General features: G+C 49.7%; 1 protein-coding gene across 4 annotated transcripts in view; it reads left to right on the forward strand.

Annotated features, from left to right (window-relative positions):
* DGKA (diacylglycerol kinase alpha) overlaps window positions 1-8,193 on the forward strand; it is a 112,518-nt gene extending 104,325 nt beyond the window's left edge. For all 4 annotated transcript variants that reach the window (XM_048489932.1, XM_048489931.1, XM_048489934.1 and 1 more), the window contains 7 exons: window positions 120-280; window positions 1,879-1,943; window positions 2,267-2,357; window positions 3,056-3,254; window positions 4,642-4,762; window positions 5,900-5,960; window positions 7,509-8,193. In XM_048489932.1, the coding sequence (XP_048345889.1) occupies window positions 120-280; window positions 1,879-1,943; window positions 2,267-2,357; window positions 3,056-3,254; window positions 4,642-4,762; window positions 5,900-5,960; window positions 7,509-7,607 (797 nt within the window). In that variant the 3' untranslated portion in view covers window positions 7,608-8,193. The remainder of the gene's footprint in view (window positions 1-119; window positions 281-1,878; window positions 1,944-2,266; window positions 2,358-3,055; window positions 3,255-4,641; window positions 4,763-5,899; window positions 5,961-7,508) is intronic.
* The last annotated feature ends 3,529 nt before the right edge of the window (window positions 8,194-11,722 follow it).

Consider the following 11,722-nt stretch of genomic DNA (forward strand, 5'->3'; position numbering starts at 1 on the left):
GATATGTAATGCGGGTGTTTGAACCCGGGAAAAAAAACCCTTACCGACATCCTTGCCCTCTGCCAATAAGGAAACCACACCCTCCCTTGTTCCTGTTCAACGCATCCATTCCTTCCCAGGTTATGACGGTGAAAATCTGGTGAAGATACTGAAAGATATTGAGGCCAGCAGCATCCTGCAGATGGATCGCTGGTCAGTGCAGGTGATGCCTGATAACCCCCAGGAAAAGGGCGATCCTGTTCCCTATGAGATCATCAACAACTATTTCTCTATTGGTGTTGTAAGTACTGAAGGGGCAAATGCCTTCTGGTTTGAATTTTTGGAGAACAGGTTCTGTTTCTAGAAGAAGGAAGTTTGGATTTATACCCAGCCTTTCTCTCCTGTAAGGGGCATACCTGCCAGAGGGACATGTGGGATCACATGTCCCCGGGTGCAGGCCTTCTGGTCATGCACGGTACCAATCAAGCCAGCGGCGGCAGCAGCAACCTGAAAATCCCCGCGTGCATATCTTGGGGGTTGCAAGGTGGGGCGGGGGCACTCACGGGCCGGCAGCTGGGCCCTATGAGCCACCGACCCTCCGAAGCCGGAGCCCATGCCGGCATGCCAACTCAGCCCCTTTCAGCATACCCAGAGGTAGACTTGGTCCCTGCCTGCCTGCCCAGCAGTAGATCTGGACTCCTTCCAGCCTACCTAGCACTAGACTTGGACGTTCCTTCGTGAGATCGGCAGACAGCTTAATCTCTCTCTCACCCCCACCCCGTATCTAGGGAAAATGGAGTCTGTTGGAGGGGATGGGGGGCAGAAAACTCAGATTTTTGCCCCAGGCTCCATTTTACCTAGATATGCCTCTGGCTGCTGAAAAACTCCTTTTCCTTCCTCACAACAGACATGTGAGGTAGGTGCGGCTGAGAGAGTTTGGAGAGAACTGCGACTAGCCCAAGGTCACCCAGCAAGCTTCAGGTGGAGGAGTGGTGAAACAAATCCAGTCCATCAGATCAGAGTCAGCTATTGATGTGGAGGAATGGGGAATCAAACCTGGTTCTCCAGACTAGAGTCTGCTGCTCTGAACCACTACACCAGCGGTGGCGAACCTCTGGCACGGGTGCCAGAGGTGGCACTCAGAGCCCATTCTGTGGGCACACGTGCACAGAGTTCATCATTTGGGGGGAAGCGGAAAATCACCACCACCACCCCACACACACATCTAGACTAGCCTGGGCATGATCCTTTATCTGGGAGTAAGCTCGGTTGCTGGCAACGGGGCTTGCTTCTGAGTAAACCCTCCTAGGGTCGTGAGCCACCCATTCAAAGCATTGCATGGTTGCTTCACCAAGCTTACTCCCAAGTAACGTGCGCCTAGGAGCCAACCGTTTTTTCTAAACAAAAACCTCAGTATTCAGGTTAAGTTGCGGTGTTGGCACTTTGCAATAAATAAGTGGGTTTTGGGTTGCAATTTGGGCACTCGGTCTCAAAAAGGTTCACCATCACTGCACTACACTATGCTGGCTGTAGTGTTTGTGTAATGTGGGAAACTGGAGTAGTGGAGTGTATGAAGCGTAGTGGTGTCACGGAAGTTGGTGGCAGCCGGAAGAGAAATCACCCTACCTAGGTGTGGAGGGAGAAGGAGATGCTGGCAGGGTTTGGGATACTTAAAACCAGAAAAGCAACCAGTGGAGCAAAGAGCTGAGAGGGGAGCCAAGAGGCAAAAGAAAGAGAGGGACGTTTAGGTCGCTTTGCTGAAGGACTCTGCAGCGATGCTGGCCGAGATGTGGAAAACAAACACGCCCGTGCCCTGCAACCTTCTTCTTTACGCTGTGCTCATTTTCCTCCCCTCTTTCAGGGGTCGCCCCTTCACCTCTCACCATCTTCTCTCCCCAGGATGCCTCGATTGCACATCGATTCCACGTCATGAGGGAGAAATATCCAGAGAAATTTAACAGCAGGTGAGACTAGCAGGCGAGGAGGGGGAATCATCCCTCATCCTTCTGCTGGCTTCCAGCCAGAGGCCTCTTGGTGGTTGCTTTGCTGCTTTGGGGTTACAAGACCTCCTCTGCCTGCCACTGACCCCTTCAGGAAACTCTTTTTCTGGAAAGGGCCTTTCTCAGTTCCCGGCCTCTTTGGGCCATTCCCAGTTTTTGGAAGTACCTCGGGGGAGGAATGTGGACTGTCTAGGCTGGCAGGTGAGCGTGCTTACCTGAGGTTCCCGAGCATCAGCGGGATCCCGCCACGTGTTCCTCACGTGTTACTTTCTCCTTGCCCTGAACAGGATGAAGAACAAGCTCTGGTATTTTGAGTTTGCCACGTCTGAGACCATCTTTGCCACGTGCAAAAAGCTCAAGGAGTGTGTGTCTGTTGAGGTGAGCTTCTCAGGTGTGGCCTTTGGGTTGAGCAGCTACCACTGGGAGCTGCCTTCAGGGGTCAGCTCACCCGCCCTATTCACTGCAGTGACTTAATTTCTGCTGCTGGAACCCCGTGTGAATGCCAGAAGTCCAACCAGCCCGTGTAAAAAATAGTGAGCATGTGCAGAGTGCCTTTCCCTTATCATGGAATAACCAGAAGCAACATGGAGTCCCTCATCCGGCAGACGATACAGGTCTCTCAAAACTAGAACAAAGAGGCTTAGAGACAGCTTCTACTCTAGAGCTGTGGCTCTGCTAAACTCCGCGGCTTCGTATTGATGTGTTTGGGGCTGTGGAGGAAGGGGAAAGTGAGGATGATGTATGAGTCTGAAATTGTGTGCATCGAGGAATGCTGCTGTAAATTTCGTTGTGCGTGCACAATGACAATAAAATGCTTATGCTTATGCTCCCACCCCACACGTTTGGGATCAGAGTTTCACAGTATAGATGCCAGACACGATTGAGCATCAGTGTCTTTAATGTTAAAACAAGCATCCCCCCCCCCATCTATGACAACACCATCCTTCTCCCCATAGCTTCCATTTTATACCCCCATTTTATATGTCGCCTGCTGGTCTTCCATCTCAGTGTTGTTTTAGATGAGGGACTGTGCTAGAAAAACTTTTCACCAAACCACTCAATTTCTCGTCACCCAGTGCTGCGGACAGCCCCTTGACCTCAGTGGATCCCTTTCCGGAGTGGCTATTCTCAACATTCCCAGCATGCACGGTGGCTCCAATCTGTGGGGCGAGACCAAAAGACCCTTGGGGGAGGCAGCGGCCCGAAGCATAGCAGGGGGGGCAGCCCAGCCCCAGGTGATTACTGATGCTGAAACTCTGAAGAACTGTGTGCAAGGTGAGCTGAGGTAGTTTGACTCATGGCAGGCTGCCAAAGATCTGACCCAGCCCTTGGGGTGGGAGCAACGCCAAGCCATGGGCTCTGAACTAGAACTCCAAACACAAAATGGATTTTAATGTTTTTTTATTATTCCACATCTAGCCAGCCAGATTAAATACCCTGTTTCCCCGAATATAAGACAGGTTTTGCTGAAGTGCGAAATATAAGGCATTCCCCGAAAGTAAGACATAGCAAAGTTTTTGTTTGGAAGCATGCCCGACGAACAGAACACAGAAAAATAAGACATCCCCTGAAAATAAGACATAGCGCATCTTTGGGAGCAAAAATTAATATAAGACACTGTCTTATAAGACAGTCTTATAAGACACTGTCTTATATTCGGGGAAACACGGTACTATATCTCTTTCGGCCTCCGGGGGCGGAGGGGAGGGAAAGGTGGAAATGTTTATTTATTTATTCCATCAGTTAAACTTATAAATGTGAACTTAGATTGTGTTTAACTGTTTTATGGGAATGTCATACTTATAAAGTTTTATTGACTGTTAGTTTTAGGTTGTGACCAGCCCTGAGCCCTGCGGGGAAAGGGTGGGATATAAGTAAAATAAAATAAACATAGTAAAACATAAATTTAAAACTTAATAGGGAACACAGAAATCAAGGTGAAATACAGTTACCTGAATAAAACAATAAAAGCTAAAGTCTACAAGCCAGAAGGAGATGTTGGGAGGCAAAAAGTGCTAGATGTCTTCAGTACATGTGCAAAGTTCCAATAGCATGTCAGGCAGAGTAACAGCAAAGCACAAGCAAGTAACAGCTAACACTGATAGAACTATTTATTTCTTGAATTTTTTTATTGGAAGTACCTCGGGGTAAAACTAATTTATGCAGACTGGCTACATCAAGTGAACACTGATCATCCAATCAGGGTCCGCTTTAATCAGAAAGTTCTAGATGAAGAGTAGATTTATACGCACCCCTCCTGAATCGAAACTTGTCCAATCAGTTCCTCCGTTGACTAGTTTCAGCTGGTCAAAATTAATTAAGATGCCTGCATACTTCTAACAATCAATATTGTTGGAGGAAAAGCACATTCACTCCCAATTAGCAGACTTCCTGCATTCTGAAACTACTGAGCTCATGAGAAAGAACAAGGATTTTTACTAGGCCTTACTGCAACAAAATGGCATCTGTTTTGACACAGGGGGCTTTGGGCTACTTGGCTCATGAAAAGCGAGACTAGCTCAAGAGTAGCAAGTAGGGAAAGGGTGAAGCTTTGCAGGTTGCAAAGTGGCCCGAATGAGCCAGGCTTGCTGGCATTCCTGAAACATCCCACCTGAGAGGACTGAGAAGAAGAACCCACTTTGTCCTGTGTTCCCCTCCGCAGATCTGAGTGACCGGCGCATGGAGGTGGTCGGCTTGGAAGGCGTGATTGAAATGGGACAGATCTACACAGGGCTGAAGAGTGCAGGCAAGCGTCTTGCAAAGTGCTCCGAAATGACGCTGCGGTGAGTGGCCCTTCTGCTCAGGGCAACTTCTCTTCCTCTTTCTGTTGCCACCTGGAATGTCACACAGTCCGAGGGGAAGAATGAGGAGAGGCAAGTCTCTGGGCCAGCCTTTTACTCCCTGAAGAAAGCATAGGTGGCCATATTAGGCGTTTTCCTCACGGCCAGTATATCTTGAAGAAAGCATAGGTGGCCATATTAGGCGTTTTCCTCACGGCCAGTATATCTTGGGATAAGGAAGTGAACCATCCCGGTTTGGCCATGACTTCTGCATGGCTTCCGGGTGTAACTTGGCCCTGCCCCGTGAGATTTCCCTTACCCTGCGCCTTTCAAAACACGATAAAATTGGCGGTTCTTTTTTAAAAACGTGCCGTACCCACTCCCATGCAAACACCGCGGGAGACGGGCTGGTTTATTTTTCCCGCCTCAGGGAGGAGGGGGTAGGGACGATTCTGCGCCCTCTCCCTGCTGTTACACCCAGGGTTATTTGACATCCCCCGTCCCTGCCCCTGCCAGGAAGCAACTTTGTCACCTGTTTGCAGTCCAGTGGCTTAACTCTAGGGCCTGTGAAAGTATTTCTGCACATCTACAGTGTGAACTTTTATCAGTGGTGGTAAAGTCTGCCCACCTGGGATCCACACACAGTCTGAACCTACCAAAGATACTTTGGCACTCCAGATGTTTTGGACTACAATTCCCATCAGCCCCTGCCAGCATGGCCAATTGGCCATGCTGGAAGAGGCTGGTGGGAATTGTAGTCCATAACATCTGGAGTGCCAAAGGTTCGCCACCACGGACATAGATTATAGCTTTCAGCAGACCACTCTATCAACCACACCCCACCACACCCCACCCATCTGACAATAATAACACAGGCCGAACTCACAGGGGCTGTTGAAAGGATTATTGTAATGACGTTTGAACTTGCTTTGTAAATACTAAGTATTATTAGTATAGGTTTTCATAGCAGGAAGCACAGGTCAGTACTATAGCATCAGAATTTAGTCGTCCCTAATCTACGTTTAGTCACCTCTAATCCACAAAACACATTCATCAGATAGGGGGGCAGGCGCTTGCTCAAAATCTGTGCCTTCATGATTTCATGCCAGCTCCCTTTCACTGAGTTTCTGCCCTTTGCAGGACCTTGAAGCACCTACCCATGCAAATTGATGGAGAACCTTGGATGCAAGCACCGTGCACAGTGAGTACCTGAAATGGGACCCCTCTAGCATTTGCAGAGTGAAAACCTTGCTACTACAGGCTTATCATACCCAGCAAAAAACCGCTTTATCCAGAGCTTGCCCACCACCACCACCCCCCAGATAATGAATGCACATTCAGTTAGAATTCTGTTAGGGCTGCAAAGAGTTAACTGCTGGGGTGGGAAGCGGCTAGGGAAAGGGGTTTTTTGCCTATAGATGCAGAATAGTGGCTACTTCTGCACAAGCCACTGAAAACATTTGCAAAACGTTTTCAATCCCCTCTGTTTATTTGCACTCGGCCCCTCGAAATGCTTCCTGACCACCATTTTGTGATTCTTCTTTTTCATTTTGACTTTGCCATGAATTCGTAGCTCCAACGCTTCAGAGCCTCGTGCTGTGATTCTCCTTGGGTCATGTCTTTGCTACAAATATGTCAAGCCGCCCCCCCGCCCGCAAAAAAAAATCCTGACTAAAATAAACAGACAAGACGATGGAGCGAGCTCAGAAAATGGTGCCAAAGAGGGAAATCCAGGGACTGCAGAGAGGTGTGGGAAATGATTTAAAGACATATATATCAAGCGAAAATGTTTTGAAAACCTTTTCAGAAAAACGAATTGTTAAAGTCTAGGCTGCATATAAAATATTTTGAGGCTGGGAAATAAACATTTGGGGCTAAAAACCATGCAGAACTCCCTGGAGGAAACATTTTATTTCCTGCCTCAAAACATTTTATTTTGGTGGTGTGGAAAGGGCCAAAAAGAACCAGATCCTTAGTTAGGAGAAAAACTGGATGAACTTTATTTATTTACATTGATCAAAGGCAATCTGTGACACTTGCAGTTCAAATGCCATTCTAAAGCCATTTGCCTTCGAGGGGCACTCGGCTGCGGCCACTAGGCCTGGTGGGGCGAGGCCAAGGGGCACCCTGCAATGGCCTCACTAGACCACACCTTCAGCCTCCGCCGGCTGAAGGAGGGGCCTGGCGGAGCTGGGGCTGGCTGAGGGGGGAAGGGGGAGGGGTGTGGGGGGCGATTTTGTACCCCTCCCCCATGGGTGCCATCCTCTCCTCCCCCGTGCCAGCTCGGACTAGCCAAGTTGGCATGGGGGAAGTGTGGGGGAGTCACAAAATCGCCCTCCACACGGCACACCCCCTCCTCCCCTGCGCCATCCCAGGAGCTGAGTCGGTGTGGCCGAGCAGGGGTGAGGGGGGCGAATTTTGCGCGGGGTCCCATGTACCAGGATGGCATGCGCCCAGGGACATGTGGCCCATTATGTCCCCTTGGGTGCTCCGCCCCTGCTACTCCATGATTGTAAACTGTTTAGGCACATAAATATATTGTAAAGGTAGACAGTAACATGCTGCGAGTCTGAGACAGTGCAAAATTGCATGCTTGCTACCCATGGATTTCAAAGCTGAGTTTTCGATGGATTGAAGTAGAAAATATGAAGCTAGGCAGTCATTGCCAGTGTGGATTCCATGCTGTGCTCGATGGTACAGAAGAGCGGGGGAAAGGTTTTTAGGCACGCCTTCTCTTGCCCATTTCCAGATCAAGATAACCCACAAGAACCAGGCTCCGATGCTCATTGCCCCGCCTCCGCGATCCTCCAGCTTCTTTGGCCTCAAGAAGGGACCGCAGGAGTCCTGAAGATGCGTCAGTGTCTATCGGGGAACAGCAGACTCTGCAGCAACTCCACCTCTGGGCCTGCGCTTGAGACGTCACGTGTCCTGCACCACTGAGGGGGAGGAATCCTCCTCTGTCGTCGTCACACGAAATCCAGCGAGCCAGAGAGCACTTCTTGCTGCCTCGTACACGACAAGGGGATGGGCTGCAGCTTCTGCCGCACAGACCGGCCTTGCCAATTCCCTCGCCTGGGGTGGGGGGGTCTCAAGACTCTCTGCCCCTTAGGCTTTGCAGTGCCCTTGTACCCAGTGTTGCCCCTTGGGCTGCCCAACTCTCCCGCCACTCTTCTCCCTTGTGGATGCCAAATCCTCCTTCACGGCCCGCCACACGGTCCCCTAAACGGCCAGCTCTCTCGCCCTTGTAATCCTGCCCTTTGTAGATTCCACCCCTCTGCACTTGAGGTAACTACTGAGAGACTGAGGCGTCACTGGCTGTTCTTCCGCACTTCTCCTGCCTCCCTTTTTATTTATTGCATCTCCATTCCGAGTCCTCCACTTACAGTTATCAGAAGTGCCTCAGCATAGTAATAAAGGATAGGGTTGTTTTTCTTCTCTTGTTGTATCTGATTTCTTTAAACGTCGGGGTACAGGGGGAAAACCAAGCTCCGGGAGTCCCGGGCTTTAAGGTCATCTTGTTGGCCAGGCTTCAAGCATGTGTGCAAACGTGCGGAGGGTGTGCAAACACCTAGAAGAGCTGCGATGCCTAACATGGTGCCTGCCAATGGATTTCCTAGTGCCTCTTCCTGAAAGCAAAGAGCCAATCCCTGCTCTTCTGTACCTCACTGGAGCTTCAGAAGAAGAAGAAGAGTTTGGATTTATATCCTCCCTTTCTCTCCTACAGAAGACTCAAAGGGACTTGCATTCTCCTTGCCCTTCTCCCCTCACAACAAACACCCTGTGAGGTAGGTGGGGCTGAGAGAGCTCTGAAAAGCTGTGACTAGCCCAAGGTCACCCAGCTGGCATGTGTGGGAGTGTGCAGGCTAATCTGAATTCCCCAGATAAGCCTCCACAGCTCAGGCGGCAGAGCGGGGAATCAAACCCGGTTCCTCCAGATTAGAATGCACCTGCTCTTAACCTACTACACCACTGCAAGAGAGTTATTTTGCATTTGCAGAGGGCATTTATTCAAAGGGTCATTCTGCACAGGCTGAGTAAAATGGGTTGAGACCCTTTTTAAAAGCGTGGGGGGGGGGGAGTTCCTATGGAACTCGGCCCCCAAACGCTGCTAATACATTCTATTTGCCAGAACCCTCTAACCCTGGTTGCAAATGCTTCCTGCTTGCCTGTGCAAACTACAGCAAACAGGAAGTGTTCAATCCCCACCACCTTCCCTCCACCATTATGGTAGATCCCCCAGGGGGCCACCAGAAGAGTGGATATTCTAATAGGAGACTGCCATGCTGTGCAGGTAGACGGGTGGGATGGATTATTGGGTGGGGTGGATTCTTGGCTGCGTGACTCACACAGTTCGCATTTCTGCGCGAACCGTGCTGCCTCCTACCTCTGGGATCCTCGCGATCCCAGCTGGCCCCTGCACCGGCCGTGCAAACTGCAGCAGAGGCAGTGGAAACGGGTTCCATGAACCCATACTGCTTGTGCAGAATTGGCCAACGTTATCTCCCTTATAGGAGGGTGCTTGACTTGCAGTTAGCCGTAATGTTGTGTTTGGCTGGCCTGTGGGGCTGGGATCATTTTATGGTGGCGCCCGTTTTTCCTTCTCAGAATTCCAGAAGCACTCAGGAGTTCAACAAGATTGGGAATACTCACACTAGACTTTAGGGCAGTGGTTCTCAGCCTTCCTAATGCCGTGACCCTTTAATACAGTTCCTCATGTTGTAGTGACCCCCAACCAGTGGTGGGATTCAGCCAGTTCGCACCAGTTCGGTAGAATCGGTGCCTAATTTTTTGTTGAATTCGGAGAACTGGTTGTTAAAAGCAGCTTTCAGAGCCCCAGAGTAGCCAGGCACCTTGCCGCCTGGCTGCTCTGAAGAGCTAAAAGCTCCAGAGCACCCTCTCCCTGGGGAGCAAGGGGGCTTTCAGAGCAGCGGCAGAAAGGCCCCGTTGCCCCCCCTCCACCCCCACAAGAAGTTCCTCTGTGGCAGGTAAGCGGGCAGCAGGGGTGCAGCGGAGGGGAGTGCGTGTGGAGGGGAGAACCGGTTGTTGAATTATTAGAATCCCACCACTGCCCCCATCCCTAACATTTATCCATTTTACAGATGGAGAACACTGATGCAGAGAGTCTTAGGCGACCCCTGTGAAAGGGTCGTTCAACCCCCAAAGGGGTCCTGACCGCCAGGTTGAGAACCACTGCTTTAGGGGATACAACAAAGTCTTTCTGCTTCCTCTCGCACATTTGCACTCACATGTTGCCCTGGGATGTTTGCATCTCAGCTTGGATAAAGGTCGGAATTGCGCAGCACCATCTCCATGCACGGAATCCTTAGGCATTTCACTGTAGTCAAGCAAAGGATTCAAAGTGCAGATCAGAATCTCTGCTGCTGCAGCTCATGGCTAATGCTTTTCCGGGAGCCACAATGCATTTGTGTGGGTTCTTCCACTGGAATACCACTCTTGCTTGGAGGGATATGCCTCAGTTCCTCCTCCTGCAAGGTAGCAGTGTAAGCGATTTTTTTAAATCCTCACTGACCTTACACCAAATAGTTTCAGTTATACTCTGTCCCACATAAAGATCTTAGTAAGGTCAGTTGAGGTGCAGTGGTCGAGAAAATTGTATGCTTCTGGATTAGAATACAGTCTGAACGCATATGAGACTTAAGAACACAAGAAAGACCCTGCTGGATCAGACCAGGGTCCATCTAGTCCAGCACTCTGCTACTCGCAGTGGCCCACCAGGTGCCTTTGGGAGCTCACAGGCAGGATGTGAAAGCAATGGCCTTCTGCTGCTGCTGCTGCTCCCAATCACCTGGTCTGCTAACGCATTTGTAATCTCAAATCAAGGAGGATCAAGATTGGTAGCCATAGATCGACTTCTCCTCCATAAATCTGTCCAAGCCCTTTTTAAAGCTATCCAGGTGAGTGGCCATCACCACCTTCTGTGGCAGCATATTCCAAACATCAATCACACGTTGCGTGAAGAAGTGTTTCCTTTTATTAGTCCTGATTCTTCTCCCCAGCATTTTCAATATATGCCCCCTGGTTCTAGTATTGTGAGAAAGAGAGAAATTTTTTCTACCCCATACCTACAAAGGTGGTGTGCACGCCACACTGGCCACTCCTAACCATATCAGGTACATGAAAAGTTATCATCTGCCCACAGCTTCAGGTTGTGCGGGAGGGCCAGGTTTGCTTTCCAATTACTGTGTCTGTTTGGAGAAGAGCTGCGACCCATTCTTCTGGATTTAGACTGAGAGACTCCGTTTTTCATTCCTGTTGTAGCTTCGAGGTTGGGGTGTTTTGCTTTGGCCAACACCAGAAGAGGGAAGATGGTTACTTGTCACTCCCACATTTTCTACAGCGGAACATGGAGGAGCGGGGCTTCTTTGCAACAGGAGGGCAGGTGGTGGAGGGGACAGCCCTATTATAAGGGGGAGTTTATTTTCCTGTCTCCTTCCTCCCTATTTTTTTAAGAACAGTTTTCACTTTAGAGCTGGGGAGGTGGTGTGCGCAGTCCCCGAAGAAACTTGAATCTTAAAATAATTAGACTTGGCAGGTGTTGCTGTGGAAAATGGCTAGCCTTGTCATGGTGGTTTTCTTTTTAAAAGGCTCCATAACTTCTCCATGGGTGACCACTTGAGCAGGATAGTGGTGGGGAACAGGACATAGAAGGTGTGCCACTGTTCAGTGTTGATATGTTCATCGGCTTCAAAATTCCAGGTGAGCTCTAATTTAATATTCGACCTGCCTTCACTTCAAGAATTATTCCTTGTGCCCCATTATGCATGGAGTTCTTACCTCGGGGCTCTTGTCTGTGTAGTGGGCCTCCTTACATTTCTGTTTACTTGCAAGTAGGCACTCACTCCTGCCACAGAGCTTTTGTGCAGAGAACTCTTCTGGGCTTGGTTGCCTTAACCCCAACCATCAACTAATCCTTAAAGGCACATATCTCATTATAGATCTCAA

The sequence above is a fragment of the Sphaerodactylus townsendi genome, linkage group LG03 (assembly GCF_021028975.2).
Source record: "Sphaerodactylus townsendi isolate TG3544 linkage group LG03, MPM_Stown_v2.3, whole genome shotgun sequence".
Lineage (NCBI taxonomy): Eukaryota > Metazoa > Chordata > Lepidosauria > Squamata > Sphaerodactylidae > Sphaerodactylus > Sphaerodactylus townsendi.